At 44.2% G+C, this 16,117-nt stretch overlaps 2 protein-coding genes across 5 annotated transcripts in view; both read right to left on the reverse strand.

The window, feature by feature from the left end:
• Window positions 1-380: 380 nt before the first annotated feature.
• Window positions 381-8,558, reverse strand: eif5a (eukaryotic translation initiation factor 5A). Its single transcript, XM_085171830.1, has 5 exons — window positions 8,465-8,558; window positions 6,155-6,342; window positions 4,196-4,300; window positions 2,262-2,393; window positions 381-1,565 (listed from the first exon to the last, which is right to left on the reverse strand). The coding sequence occupies exons 2-5, from the start codon at window positions 6,320-6,322 to the stop codon at window positions 1,500-1,502; spliced, it is 471 nt and encodes a 156-aa protein (XP_085027956.1). The 5' UTR covers window positions 6,323-6,342; window positions 8,465-8,558; the 3' UTR covers window positions 381-1,499.
• A 4,055-nt stretch (window positions 8,559-12,613) lies between these two features.
• The window catches only part of tnikb (TRAF2 and NCK interacting kinase b), a 71,575-nt gene continuing 68,071 nt past the window's right edge, over window positions 12,614-16,117 (reverse strand). For all 4 annotated transcript variants that reach the window (XM_085171656.1, XM_085171653.1, XM_085171654.1 and 1 more), the window contains one exon: window positions 12,614-16,060. In XM_085171656.1, coding sequence (XP_085027782.1) covers window positions 15,977-16,060 — 84 coding nt within the window. In that variant the 3' untranslated portion in view covers window positions 12,614-15,976. The remainder of the gene's footprint in view (window positions 16,061-16,117) is intronic.

A 16,117-nucleotide genomic window follows, 5' to 3' on the forward strand; every position in this document is an offset into this window, starting at 1 on the left:
TACAGAGCTGCATCAGGGAAAGATCCCAAAGCATTTCTTTGTAGTTGAACTAATTTTATCTTAGATTAAATCAGAGCTTCATCTCAGCTCAACATTAACTAAACCCATGAGTTTGTAGTTTCACAGAAGAGTAAAACAGCACCAATAAAGGAGTCAGTGAGAACACCACTCTTATGTTCATATCTGTGCGAGGTCATTTAGATCGACATCAGTGGGTCCAGAAATAAAAACAAGGAGCTGGAATTGAGCCGTGAGCAGTGTTTAGTATTTTTAAGCATATAAATGACAAAATAAGGACTTTGAAATACATGAAAAGCAGCCGCTCACCCACCTCTGAGACCATAAAACACTTGAGACAGAAAACCACACATCGGTTGCAGTTTTTCTCCATTTGTTTCATCGTTTTTATTTTGCCATCTCCAGTCAGGTGACAAAGGCCTCGAGTGAACAAAAAAAGTTTGCAACTCTACCACCCTCCCCAACCCGATCGAGTCCCTCAAAAAAAGAAACACACACCTCACTGCAAACCGCCTCCCACATTTCGGAGGCCCACGCTGCCACACGCTCACGCCCTCTTAAAAACGAAACGACACTCCTCTTTTTTTGTATTTGGGGGATGGCCCCGATGGACGAGAGGTGCGAGTGCACGGGACCCTCACGCCCCCTCAAACTTCTACACAGACAAGAGACTGGCATCACGAGGGTTAATCACTGAAGTTTCTGTTCTTTTTCTTTTTTCTCTTTAAGGGAGGGGGGAAAGGGAGAAAAGAAATCTTGGTTTTAGAGCTTTGACATGCTGGGGTGGACCTCGAGTGCTCTTTACGTGCCGGCCACCACCGATCCCCCGATCAGGAGAGGGGAAATAAAAATAAAAGGGACCTAGTCGCACTCAAAGGCCATGCTGGAAAGCGGTATGGCTGCTAGAGGGGCGACCTAATCCAGAATTCAGTATCTACAGGGGCAACCCTCCCTCCCTCCCACGGCTTTAACTCAAAACCAGCCCCTCCCCGACCCCCTGATCCCCTTCCCTCTAAAAGGCTTTAAACCTGCTGTATTCAATCTAAAGAATATAAAAAAATAATCATACAAAAGCTGAATCCCGCTGTTATTTCAACATTCAGGAATGTGAGTGGCAAAACCAACACGTCTGAAGGCAAACAGAAGAAGCAGGAATTGAGCGACTGATCGTGGTTGTTGTTGTTTTGAAGTCGTTTTATATAAAGTTGCCAAACAAAACCTCAGTGATCAGGCAGAGGACCACGCAGCGAGCTGCGGTGGAACAATCCCAACAGCGAATGGAAAGAGAAACCAAAAGGAGGAGGAGCAGGGGGGGGGGGGGGAGAAATAAAAGATCAATGATGAGAGAGAGAGAGAGAGATCACAACAGAATGATTGAGGTTGTCTGTGAAGGCCGACGCTTTGGTGACAGAACCAATGAGAATGCAAGAGACTGGTTGTGGGTGGTGCTTGTTGTCCGGGCAGCAAAGTCTATCAACTCCTTATTTGCTGGCCAAGACCTTGGTAGCGACAGCACATTCCTCCCCCATGGCAGCGATGACGGTGACCTGCGGAGAGACACACAAACAACGTGTTCAAGTCAATCATCTGAAACGTTACACGTCTCGCCCTCCTCGCCATCTCCACCCTCTGCTCCCGGGTCAGGACTCCCAACCCCGCCTGCCTCCAGCTACATGGGAGTTTGTCTGTGAAGGTTCTCAGGCATCCAGGTCATCCTAGTCCAGGGGTGGGCAACTCCAGGCCTCGAGGGCCGGAGTCCTGCAGGTTTTAGATCTCACCCTGGGTCAACACACCTGAATCACATGATCAGTTCATCACCAGGCCTCTGGAGAACTTCAGGACATGTTGAGGAGCTAATTTAGCATTTAAATCAGCTGTGTTGGTTCAAGGACACATAAAACCTGCAGGGACACCGGCCCTCGAGGCCTGGAGTGGCCCACCCCTGTCCTAGTCTAAGGAGCTTCTCGGATGAGGTGAAACATCTTCCAGCAACTCAAAGAAGTCCAGACGCTTTTCTTTCCAAGCTCCTCAGACTACATGGAAGTTTAACCGCCCGCTTAATCAATTTATGACCCAAAAACAAGGTTGTTGTTTTAATGCTGATGACAAACTGTTTCACAGCCCAGGAATTAGCCAACACCATTGTGCGTTAGACAGATTCAGTACCAAGTCGGGGCGTTAGGTCAGGGCTGACAAATATGAATGATATGAAAATTAATTTAACTGCTCGAGACTAAACTCACCATGAATTCTTCACCCGCCTCGAACTTTGACTCGATTTCCTTGCCGACTTCATTGTCGGGGACGCGCAGGTCCTCTCTGATGTCGCCGTTGTCGCTCATCAGGGACATATAGTTCTCGTTGATGTTAACCAACTGCGGAAAAACAAAAAGACATCACTGATCACATCTGCAGACCTCAAGCTGGTCAAATAAAAACACGTAATCCACAGTCTCCAGTCTGTCCACAGCTTAACGTTTCTGAGTCCCAAATCATGTTTAGATCCCTGTTCCTGAAGCTATTCCAGCTGCACATGTATCACTAAGGAAAACTATCCACAATGTAACAAACATTTTAATGTAGCGACTTTCAGCACAAGTTTAATGTTAGTTTGTTTTTTTTTCAGCCAGAAAATGATGCGAAGTAAATTTCTAGCCATGTCTGAATCTCAGAAATCTGTCAACTCTAAGTAGCGTTTTCTTTATTCAAGGGTAAACTGTTCATCAAATGTCCAGGACTGTGGGAAAAATGACCTCTTTAAAAAAACGATCAAATTTGTTAACAATCAAATTATACCGAGCCTCCATCCTGACACTAAACGTAGTGGATGATCATGTGTGATCACCTCCTGAGACCAGGAAAACCCCAGCAGTGCCCAAAAATCCTTACTGAGAGGATTTGGCCATTTTCCAAACCACAGATGAAGGAAACTAGAGATTTTCTTTAATGATGCAAGTGTCATTAATGTGAAGTGTACAGGAGAGAGAAGCTTTACTTTTTATTTAGGTGAACCACCTTATGACACCAAAACTTTGGTTTTGGTGTCATAAGCAAAAGTATTACAGCTAACCAAGCCCACAGCACAAAGTAAAGACCGCCACTTCACACTCACTGAAAACTAAAGTGAAAATAAAACTAAAAGTTTATCCTGATACAGACGACTGTAGGATGAACGAACACATAAAGCCAAACGATCACGTGTTTGTTTCTGACACAAAGAAGTTTACGTGAGCCGACTGCAGCTACACCTGAGCCGCAGCTACACCTGAGCCGCAGCACTTCTCACACTTTAAGACACACCAGAGTGAAAACACACCTGTACACATCTGCAGTCAGTCACCTGGAACATAAATGCTAATTATTCACCATCAGACTAAAGCAGCTGTGGTAGCACATCTGTAACACACATATGTAACCTGACAGTTTAGCTGTTTGCTCTGCATGAGAAATGTATCCATGCAAAGTGTACTGAGGTACATTAAATATTATTCGGACTCTTTGTGCCGTTTCCATAGAAATGTGTTCATTTGCAAACTCAGCATGTTCAGGTGTTGGATGCTGGGCCGACTTTCCCACAGCAAAAGAAGGACAGTATAGAAACTTTTACTGGCTCAGAAACACACGAGACCATAACCAGTTACACTTTATTTCAAATTCTACCTGCACTGTGGTAAACACCTGGAAACAGGTGTAACTAGCTGCGTGCAGCAAGCCGGAGGTTACTCAGAGTTCATCTCAGCTGCACCGCTTCACAGACGAACCCGACCTTTGACACCTGAGTGGTCACATCTTTACTTTAGCAGATATCTGAGCGGTTCATGTAAAGACGCCCATTTCTTGAAGCTTACGTCTCATTTTCTCCAACATGAATGTTAGTAATTGGATTATTTGCAGGCTTATGAGTGGAAATGTTTCCTTCCATTCAAACATTAAAACATCTACAGGGACGATGAGGTTAAGCAGCACATGTTCTGCTGTTATCCGAACATTTCTCCGTCAGGTTTCTGGAGTGACTGATTCACACAACAAAAAAGACGCCCTGTGAATATTTCCACCTGCTGACTCACTGTTGGGAGGCAACGACTGGCAACCCAAACACACCAGATGACTCATCCGCCCCGTCACCACCAGCTCAACAACCGTGTAGCCTTTCTAACAGTCAGCTGACAGGAAGTACCTGATAGTCTATCCTCTTGATGGAGGGAACATCCATGTTGTGGGTGGAGGGGCACATATCTTCATACTTCTTGTTGGTGAAGATGTCGATGCCAACCAGGTTAACCTGAAGGGAAGACGAGGAATTCACAAGTGTTTAAACAAAGGAAACAGGAGCCACTGAAAGCAGCACAACAGCAACTGATCAACCTGCCAGTGTCACGCATCAGCCCGGGGACTCAAACTTCAGTAAATGCCTAAAAACAGAAACCTCAGCCTACTGTCCGACGCTCTGCATGACCATTTCAGCTTAACCACATATTCTTTTTTATGAGGGGCTATTTTGGTTTACTTAAATCTCAAGTTACACCAATTCAAAATGTGCATGAAAAGTCATCTTTGGTCCCAAGTGTTCGTCCTTCCATCGGTCCTGAAAGTTTGCACTCAACTAAAAAATGCAATTAAATCTGCTGCTCCTGCAATCAGCTGCAAAACTAAACTTTTTTTTGCCCTCACTGAGTTGATTCAAAGTGACATTAAACTGTGCAGGCTACAAGTGCCCAGCTTGATCACTACCAGCCTTTATTTGGCTCAATGAGAGCTTCTGTTTCAGGTCTGCTTAGTTTTAAAGTGCATTTCATGTAGAGTGATGCTTATTGTGCATTTTCACTGTCACTGCTCTGTGCAACAACCGACTGTGCTGCCATCTATCTTTAGATTCTTAGAGTCACATCATCCTGATGGAAGTAAATGTTTAATTAGATTTAAGATCTGAATCTTTACGAGCTGAAATGGAACATTTAATAAAAAAAAGTGATGAAAAATAAAAATTTCACACATTAAAATATCCGAGTTTGTCTAAATTAAACAAGATTTTGTGGTTTACCAAATATCCACTGCAGCTTTACACTCTATTCATTTTCAATTACTTAACACTTGTTTCAAATTTTGGATTTCTCCCTAAAGCTTCTGACAGGTTTACAAAGTTGGGCTGTAGTTACTCAAACGGTCAGAAATCAGAAAAACCGACCAATGTCTGAAGTCTTTACTATAATTGAAACCTGGCTGCACAGAAGGCCGCTTCAGTCAGAAAGATAATTATAGGATTTAATTTTGTTAGTACTAAGATGGAGATTACCATCATGTTAATATAAATCAACCAATAAAAAGGTCAGAAGGCATCTTCAATGGGACTCAAATCTAAGGACTACATTTGTCCCATTTTGTGGTCGTGGAACACTAAACTGAAAAACTTCATTTTCCCCATTTTTATCATGACTGAGTCTCATGTGAGGGCAAAGTACACACAGGAACACTGTGGGTGAAGATAAGAAGGCCTTGCTTTAGTAAAGCAACACTTCGTGCAGTTTGGATCAGACAGGTTTGAAACCTGAGAGCCTCAAAATCCAGGCCGAGCCTCAGGTCTCTGCTCCAAAACTTTATTTTAAACTTTCCAGCTTAAGTCAAAGGAGCTTGCAAAGAAAAGCGTCTGGACTTCTTTAAGTTACTTGAAGACGTTTCACCTTCATCCAAGAAGCTTCTTCAGTTCTAAGGTCAAATGGTGGAGAGTCCCAGATTTAAACCTAGTGGGAGTTTCCCCCCACAGAGGGACAAAAGGACCCCCTGATGATCCTCCAATCGCCTGAGCCACTAGGTTTAAATCTGGGACTCTCCACCATTTGACCTCAGAACTGAAGAAGCTTCTCGGATGAAGGTGAAACGTCTTCAAGTAACTTAAAGAAGTCCAGACGCTTTTCTTTGAAGCTCCTTTGACTACGATGACCTGGATGACTGAGAACCTTCACAGACATCCTTCCAGCTTACAGCAGTCCTCCACCTGAAAGCTCTCAGCCTCTGGTCTTTACTCTGTGTGTTGTCCTGTTTCATGTTCACGGTCCCCCTTTTCTGTCCTGACCAATGCTCCTTACCATGCAGTATAAAATGATCTGAAATAAAAGGACTAAACAGCTCCCGAGTTTACCTTAGCATGTCCGTGCTTGCCGGTCTTGGAGGTGGACATCTCCACAATTTTGCAGGGACGACCCTTCAGCACCACGTAGCCGTTCTTACGCAGAGCAGAGCACTGCATGGGGTAGGTGGCGGAGGCGCCAGACTCACCAGTCTGGAAATCGAGATCGGGATCTGCCATGGTGCGATGGGTCTGGGGCGCTGGTGGAGACAGTAACACATCACTTACCCCGAAATCAAGCACAGAAATTTATATCGACAGACTTCCACACTAAGCAGTCACAGGGTTAGGTTCTCGTGGAGAAAGAGATGGCATTAACATGACAGCGAGCAAAAATCAGAAGGTAACCTGACCTAGTCAAGAGTAAACTTGAAACAGAAACGTTCAATACACCTCTTACATCTGTCCAAAAGCATCCTGATTTCAAAGCTTTTGATGTAAAGTGTTATGGGGAAAAAACCCTGTACAATGACCCAGTAATTATTACACTTTTATACATTTGCCAAATTGTGGTTAAATTACAACAGTTTTGGCATCCCTGACCCTGGTCAAATATGATAGTTCTGTACATAACAGAGGATTTAAAGCGTCGGCGTTGGTGTTTTCACAGTAGTTAATGGGGGAAAACATGAATCTCATGACAGTTGTCAACAGCAGCCTGATGTAGATCGAGTCCTGTGACTTAAATGTTTGCAAAGCACTAAACTAACTCACCTTGACACCGATTACACTACCTTACTATTGACTGGTGTCATTTGGCACTATATAAATAAAATTGCAATGAAATATTTCTTAACTTAAAAACAACTTAGATCTCTGCAAATTTCTGGGATTGTCAAAATTTGTAAGAATTTAATGCTTGCTGGAAAAACATTGATTGTACTTCAACTCAGCTAAAGTTTAAGGAGTTTCATGATATTTCAACATGCCTGATTGTGGCTTTGATTTTGACCCAATGTAAACCACAGCCCCCGACTGCTTCCCCATCTTTAAAGGGTCGAAACACTACCTTGGGCATACATTGATTAAAAACAAGCAATTCAATACAGCCTTGTTTAATATATTAACATTAACACCAAAGAGAAAGCAAATTAGGGGATTTTGTTGTAAACATTGCAATTTTTAAAAATTATGCAAAAAAAAAAAAAAAAAAAGTGTTTCTACTTTAATAAATCTGCTATGCTCGGCTGAGTTTTGAGCCACTTTAACAGTTTTCTTTCCTGCTTTGATTTAGACTACCGCAGCCTTTTCCTGGGCCCCACGGAGCTCTCTGCTACTTTTAGGTAGATATCGCGAGATTTCTATTGTAAAATAAATAAATAACTAAATGAATAAAGGTGCAGTCCTCTTGATCTGCTGGGAAATTAATTTGAGTGTGATCCGAATTATACATTTTAAATATCCAATTTGAAAAAGAAAACAAAAAACAAAACCCTAAGCTACGCCGAAACGTGGACGTCGCCACCCCGGCTCGACACGAGGCTGGACGGCTGCGCCACTTCTCAATCTGCCGCAGCAGTTTTATCGCAAATGTTAGCAAGCCCAGTGGCCGCATGAAGTTCAAAGTCAAAATTCACTCGCAGCCACTTCTTCGCCCCATCGGTGCCACATAAATAAATTAAAGGTTAATCTTTTAATGATCAGAAGTTAAGCTGGCTCAGAGTTTACAAATGTAACGTAGCGCTGTGAAGACAGCAGAGAATAGTGCATTAAACGCTAAAATTAGCACGTATTATTCTGGATGTTTTGGTTTATAACCATTTATTGTAACGCTATCGGGACAGGATTTCGATGCCGCGAGATTTGCGGCTGGCCAACGTGCGCTGCTGTTTCACAAACACCAAGTCCCGTTATCCGAGCTAACGCGCTGCTAGCGGCGGCTAACCGAGCTAGCCGTCCATTCAGCTCGGTCCAAATAAAGGCGCGGATTAATCTCGGATCGACAGCGGACCGGGTACAAACCATCAGTCTGTTTTTTCCTGATCGGCCCGCCGGGTCGTCGGTTAACAGTGCGGATTTTAACCGCGAACCGAAGACACGAGCGTTAGCGCGGAGAATGACAAGCAGCTTCCACGGAGCGCGCCGCCGAAGGCCGCATGTCCCTTTGATTCAGCATGCTAGCGCTAGTCGGAACATGGACACCCACACCCTACCCTGCCACCGACTACATCCACCGGGAAACCGACTAACTACTCCCTCGGCATCTCAAACCAGTACATGACTACTTTAATACCTCTGAAATCGTTAATGGGTCACCTAAAAACCGCTAAAGTCCACCGTTTATCCCCCCCAAGGCAGCAACACGCGCCATGCCACACTTACCTTCCAAGAAAAAGAGGACCTAAAGTGCGCATGCGCGGCCAACTTGACTGCAGCATCCGTAGAGGAAGAAAGGAGGGGAGGGGCGTTTATGTGTTCCGGTAGCAGCCAGGCAGAAAGGGATGCCAAGTCTGAGGCAAACATGGCAACCCGGGTGGATTACCACGGCCAAGAGAATACAAAAATACTACTTTTTAAAAAAAATCACACTTACACAATGGTATGGATTAGATTTAGGTTGGCTAATATTTTGTTAAACACGAGGTATTTATTTCTAATACTTAATATTGGGCATGAGGTCATTTTATTACAACAAATGTGATGTACAGAGCTTTAGTAGCTACAGAGGGATAAAGTTGATGAGTCATACCATGACGATATAGGAGAGTTACTGAAGGTAGGTTAAGAAAAAAGGTAACGATCAGATCAGAATAGCTTCATGCATGTCTGAGGGTGGTGCAGGGCACTGAGACAGTGGGGAGGTGTGCTGCAGAAGTGACAGGCCTGGTTTGAGTCCCTACATGTTTGCAGTGATGGTGGACAGACTGACAGATAAGGTCTGTCAGGAGGCTCTGTGGACTATGGTATTGCAGATGACATTGTGAGCTGTAGTGACAGCAGGGAGCACGTGGCAGAGAGGCACTGGTGAGAAAAGGGATGAAAATCAGAAGAAAAAAGACATTTTTGAATGACAGGGAGATCGGTGTAGCAGTGAGGCTGCAAGGAGCTGAGGTAGTGAAGATATATGAGTTTAAATACCTGAGGTCAACCAGCCAAAGCAACGGACAGTGAATAAGAGAGGTGAATAAGAGAGTGCAGGCAGAGTCGAGTGGATGCAGATGTTTATTTGTGACAGAAGGATAGCAGCAAGACTGAAAGGGAAGGTTTTCAAGATGGTAGTGATGCCTGCTGTGACGTATGAATTGGACACAGTGGTACTGACAACAAAAACAGGAGGAAGAGCTGAAGATGTTAATTAAAAACATCAGAGGAACAGCTCAGGTTGAGAAGCAAGGCTGTGATGTTTGGACATGTGCAGAGGAAGGACTGGGGTTATAATGGACAAAGGATGATGAAGATGGAACTAGCGGAAAGGAGGAAGACCTCACCTCAAAGAAGGTTCATGGATGTAGTGGAGGAAGACATGCAGAACGTTGGTGAGGTGTTTTGTTGAACCTTAATAAACTGCTCCTAGATATTTACATGACCTAGTGGCAAGAATAAATCGCCATTAGGCGATCATATACATGACATTTACTCTGTAGATGCTATGAAGTTTAAGGTCTCCATCCATTAGTTTGGCTTTAACCATATGTTGCTCCAACATAACACATTCAGCATTAATGGTGCCCTCACAGTTAGCCGAGAAATGTGTACTAATGCCCCTGATCCCATCAGGGGTACTGGCTGTGTGTGATGATGTCCTCTTTAATTCTTTGTGTGCGGTACGTTTCTGAAACTTTGTTATTTTTGTTTTTCGTAGTCACTTGGATGAGTGACAGAACGTTTCTCCTGCTGAAAACGTTACATCCAGATGAACAGAATCAACGTTCTGGGATTTCCTTACCTGGATTGAGCATGCATTAAGACGTTACATGGTAGAGTGTGAACATAATGTGCAGATGCACTGAGCTTTGGTCACTCTTGGTGGTTCTCTGTAGTTTCCCTGAAGCCCATGCAGTGACCAGCTCAGTGTTTGATGGATAAAGGAACATGCACGTGTCTACAGTTAAAAAGTATTTGGCTACTTCCTGATTTATTTATTTGAATCTATTTTGCACATTTGTCACACTTAAACATTTCTGATAAAACAAATGTTAACGTTAGTCAGAGAGGTGCAGTCCTCCTGATCTGCTGCCCAGTTGCCTCTTAAACTGGTTGTGCCTCCCTCACCAGTAAAAACTGCAAACAAGTGTTTGTGATAATGGACAACAAGTGTTTCACATCACTGTGGAGGAACTTTGGCCCACTCTTCTTTGAAGAAATGTTTTAATTCAGCCACACTGGAGGATATTCCAGGATGAATGGGATGTTTAAGGTCATCCCAAAGGATCTCAATCAGCTTTAAGTCTGGACTTTGACTCGGCCAATCCAAAGCCTTCATTTAGTTTTTTGAGCCATTCAGAGCTGGACCCACTGGTGTGATTTTGACCATTGTCCTGCTGGATAACCAACCTGCTCTTCATCTTGACAGCCTGACTGATAGTGGGACATTCTTCTTCAGGAATGTCGACTCAGATTGTCACCACAAAGGGGGCAGCTTTTTTCCCAATTAGGTGTTACGATGTTTTCAGATGACTCTTGTTCTTTAAACTTTCCTTTTAGCTCTACGTCCATTTCTTCAAGATGTTTTACTTTTTTGTCAGTGGAAATAAAAATGTGTTCTTTATAACTTGCCTTGTTAAATAAAGCTTACACTGAATAACAACACCATCTGGTACAAATTGGTATTACCCTAAAGTACAGCCTTGCCACATTCAGTTATCTTTTTAACAACATACATGGATGTTTCGTACATAAAGTCAATTTTTCCAGACTGCTTTGAATATATAGGAAGGCAACAATAACTTAATTAACGAGTTGTTACAACCAGGGTGTGCAGAAGAGCACAAAGCTTGCAGCAGATGTGCAACAGCAGCAGAAGACCACGCCAGCTGAGCCTCCTGTCGCCTAAGAACAAGAACCTGAGGTTACAGACCGCACAGGCTCACTAAAAGTTGGCCACAGAAGATTGTTGCCTGGTCTGCAACATTCAGATGGGGGGAAGAACGGTAATTTAACTGACTTTGAATGTGGCACGGTTGTGGGGTCAGAATTTGGCTTAACATGAAATAATGGCTCCATCCTGCCTTGTATCAGCGGATTCAGGTTGGTGGTGGTGTGAGGGATCGTTTGTCGGCACACTTTGGACTGCATGAATTTCCGTCGTGGATGTGGAGCCAACAAATCTGCAGCAACTGTGTGATGCTTTCATCTCAATATTATCTCGCTCTGAACTCGAGATTGCTACACACGCATTTATTTCGTCACGCTTGGATTATTGTAATTCGCTGTTTATGTGTCTAAGCAAAGGTTCTCTGGATCGTCTGCAGGTTGTGCAAAACGCTGCAGCGAGGCTTTTGACAAAATCCTCCAAGTACTCACATGTAACACCGTTGTTATCTCAGTTACACTGGCTTCCTGTTGACTTTAGAGTCGATTTTAAGATCCTGGTCTTGACCTACAGAGCTGTGCACGGACTGGCACCAGCCTACATCTTTGATCTGCTACAGCCCGATGTCCCAGCAGGTCTTTGAGGTCATCTGAGGGCTTACTTGCTATAAAACATACTAAGAGGACGACTAAGGGTGACAGAGCTTTTGCCACTGTGGCCCCGAGACTGTGGGGCGACCGTGGCTCAGGAAGCGCATCTGTAACCGGAAGGTCGCCGGTTTGATCCCTGGCCTCTCTGTCCTGGTCGTTGTGTCCTTGGGCAAGACACTTCACCTACCGCCTACTGGTGTTGGCCAGAGGGGCCGATGGCGCGATATGGCACCTCGCCTCTGTCAGTCTGGCCCAGCTGTGGCTACAACTGTAGCTGCCTCCACCAGTGTGTGAGTGTGAGAGTGAATGAATAGTGGAATTGTAAAGCACTTTGGGTGCCTTGAAAAGCGCTATATAAATCCAATCCATTATTATTATTATCATTAACTCTCTCCCCCAAGCATTAAGAACTGTAGACTGCTAACGAGTCTACAGTAGCTGCTTTTAAAAAACAACTCAAAACCTTTTTAAAACTGCTTTTGGTTCATTTTTTGCCTGTTTTATTTTCTCTTTTTAAATCTTTTTATGACTTGTAATCTTATGTGCAGCACTTTGTGATTCTGTCTTGAAAGGTGCTATATAAATGAAAATGTATTTATTTATTATGGAACAAAATCTCTGAGCAATGTTTCCAGGACTGTTTGTGAATCTGTGCTGCAGCCTGTAGAAACACTGGGACTAAAACAAACGAGTGTTTTTCCTGTTAGGTCTAACGTCCAGTCTTTGTCTCACTCAAACATAGCAGCTAGATTCATTAGAACACCTAATATGACCAAAATATTTGGGCAGTTTCGACTGGCCAGAAGCTGCCGTGTGACTCGTCTGAATAAAGAGAGCGGGTCAGGTGTGTTTGCTGTACAAGGAGAGGACATTTATTGTAGAATTCCCAACACCACAGATGCGTGTTACCAGGTCGAGGTTGTCTTTTGATTGATTCCAGTGATTCAGACGGGGTGAAAACTCACATGCATGTCACACACCTGTGCACACACCTGCTCACCTCCGCGCACACACACACGCACTCGCGCACACTCAGAGGCTAACAATCGTACATATGTTCACAGTCTTGATACGTACAAAAATTGAAATACAAATACAAATAATACCACAATAAAAACATTGTACTGTTTGATTTTTTTTAGAAATTCTTATAGCTATGTTCTCTATTCTGTAGAAAGACAACTATGCTTTAATAAGTGAACAGTATTTTTTTGTCTTTCTCTAAAATGATCAGTAGGATATCATCATCATAACGAAAATTCTTACAGTATATATCTCTTTTTTTTAATCTATGGTTTCTCAAGCTGACCCTGCCTCCTGACCTTTATTCACAGGGTGCTGCTAACATCCTGCACATGTAAAAGGCTTCAGCTGGCGCCATCACTCGCCCCCTCCACCATCTCTTTTAAAAACAGCAAAAGAAGATCAAGTAAAGGACGGAGCAGCTTCCTTCTATAAACACAAGCGCGTGCACTCAGCGAAGGCTCGACTCCGGCCTTTAAGACGACGCTCCCGCTCGCTCTTCACCAGCTGCACTCTGGAAACGATCGTGAACATAAAGACTTTAATGGTAAACGTGTGATCCTCCAGTGTGCAGTTCAGTAGAGAAAAGCCCAGCTGTTGTTTTCAGCTCAGAGATTTAGGGTACACAGTCAGACGTCCCCCGCCCCACCGCGTATTGCCTCAAATTTACAACTCATAACAAGTAACGGCGGGTGAAAAAACATGAATGCCGTCATGCAAAAACTAAATAAAGGCAAATGAATTATGGAGAGAAAAATCCAAACTAAACTTTTGAGTTTAGTCCCCCTAAAGCGTAGACAGACTCACAAAGGGATGAGAAAAGAAAGGATAAAAAGCTAGACTGTCATTATTTTCTTTGTCTGTCCTTAACATCAAAGTGAGTATTTACACAAGTGCACACAGAGCAGCGTGGACAGACACGAGTAAAAACTTCCAGAAGGTGGCGCCTACTCTACAGCTCAGTTCTTCCTGTGAGAAAACGACGGGAATACTTTTGTTATTGTGTTGCTGTTGCAGCAATGGTACAATATCTACAACCTCCCCCCCCTGCTGGGAACAAACCGGGACAAAGCAGCCGGCTGTGCGGCAGCGCCGCGACGCTCGCTGCTCGTCTCAACTATTTCAGCCTCCGACGGGGAAGAACAGCAGCAGCGTCAGTGTTCACACTGTGAGAAACGCCGGCTGCGCGGCCTCGTGGTTTCCTGCTGGAACAAAGAGCTACATCGGTCTGAGACAAAACGTTTAACCGCCGTCAAACTGCCATCGTTATCGGCGTGACAACAAGCAGCTTATCCACACTAAGCCTGGGTGTTTTCAAATTTCAACACACACGTTTGTTGGTTTTTGGAAGCACCGATTCAGCTTCTTCCAGCTCCCGATAACACACAGCTTTGGCTTTGCAGGTTTGGATCTGCAGATAGCGACAGAGTCCAGTGTTAAATTCATAACATGTGTTAGCCACTGTGAGGAAGAGCCTTCATGTTTGAGTCTTTCCTCCATAAAGATGACATCTGACGTCCTCCCCTGTATCCTTAACAACGAGTTCTGATGTGGTTTGATCACTATTGAAAAAGTTCTTTGTTTTTCAACCCAGAACCTGCCGATACAGCTCTAGTAAGCTGCAGAGGCCACAGTGGTGCACACCCAGTGCTGTTGCTGCTCAGATAACAGAGATAACATCCAAGGGGGACAGCGTCAGGCTCCACTCAGACGTTGCTCTCTTCGGTTCATAGAACGTGTGCTGAATGGGTATAAATTACTAAAAACATTAAAATTATTACTAATAAGCTCAGTGTGAGCGTCTATTTTGCCTTTCATATTTTGTCTCATAAGAAAACATGAAAGTCGTGACAAGGCAAACTGTGTTTGTCACGTTCATGGACACAAACTGTCAGGTTATTTTTATGAGCCCAGACTGATGAAAGTAAGGGTTAAAAAAGGGGTTAGATGTGTCACCACAAAACTGTAGATAGATCTGTAACTGATTAACAGAAAGCTTTGAGACTGTGTTAGTCATTTAACCTCCTAAGACCCGAACTCTTCCACGGCAGCATTTTTAATTTCTCTTTGATATTTGAGCTGATTGGGTCCTGATGATTATTTAAACACAGAAATACTTTTTTTTTTACCTGATTTTTGTTTCTAAGAAAAATCAGAGCCACATATGAGGATTTGTTTAAAATTTCGATAGAACAGTGGCAGTATGATGTCCTCGTAAGTGGATATCAGGCCTTTGTAGAGCAAAATTGAGTATTTTGGTCTAAATAACCCAAAATGTGGACGCCAGGTCCTAGAAGGTTAAGGTCACACTAATTCTCTTTCCACTGCGTCCTTCAGATCTCTTCCTCTGCTTCTGAGAAACTAACAAAACAATTTCTCTCTGAGGATTTTTTAAGTTCTTCTAAAATTTGAAAGATTCTGCAAAAATGTTAATGGCTATAAATAAGTCTTTGTCACGATCTCTGTTCTTTTAACACTACTTTAAATAAACGCCATCTGTGCGCAGCCCTCTCGCTTCTCACCGAGTCAAACGTGCATCGAGACAAAGGAAGGCGATTATTTCCGAGGGACTCGTTTGTCTCAGCAGAAACTTAAAGGCAGCCAGAAACCACGTTATGTGCAGGTGACGATCGTCGACGTTCATGTGGCGCTCAAATCCACGAAACTGTCAGATTCAGCAGGCTTAGTGTGGACGTTCATGCTTCTAACCTAATTTAATCACAGTATAAGAAGCAGCAGCAGCTTTCACTGTAACACGCCAAACCACCTGCCGCCGCGCCCGCAGTGTGAACACTGCTGTAAGGTAAAGTCACTGATGTGCTACACTTGGAACCTCTGCAGCTCCTCATCGATCGAACGGGGAGGTCGAAGGCTACTCGGCATGTCCGCGTCAGCCGTCGGCCTGCAGGGGGGGAGGAGGCGTCGTCCGCCGACAGCACGAGGAGTCACCTTTGCTCAGCAGGCAGTGACGCCATCCGCGGGGGCTCTGTAGTGCCCCCTGCAGCTGGAGGGGGGGTGTGTGTGGGGTGGGCACACTCCTGCAGTTTCCTCCTGATGCTCAATTGTCCGTTTATCCACAAACACACGCACACACATTTACGCACACATACGCCGTCCTCCTGTCGTCCCTCAGTGGCCAAATGTTCAGGGTGAAGAAAACAAGGGTTGCGGGTCCAAGAGGTGGAAGGGTTACCAGTTCATCATGGAGCTTCTGTTGAGGGTCATGAAGAAGACTTGACTGCTGCCTCCAGAACGCACCGAGGCGAAGAAGACCTGCGGGGAGAGGGCAGCGCGTCACGCAGGTGTGTTTTAGGCGTGGGGCCTTCGCTC

This window comes from Neolamprologus multifasciatus, chromosome 9, assembly GCF_963576455.1.
Source record: "Neolamprologus multifasciatus chromosome 9, fNeoMul1.2, whole genome shotgun sequence".
NCBI classification, from domain to species: domain Eukaryota; kingdom Metazoa; phylum Chordata; class Actinopteri; order Cichliformes; family Cichlidae; genus Neolamprologus; species Neolamprologus multifasciatus.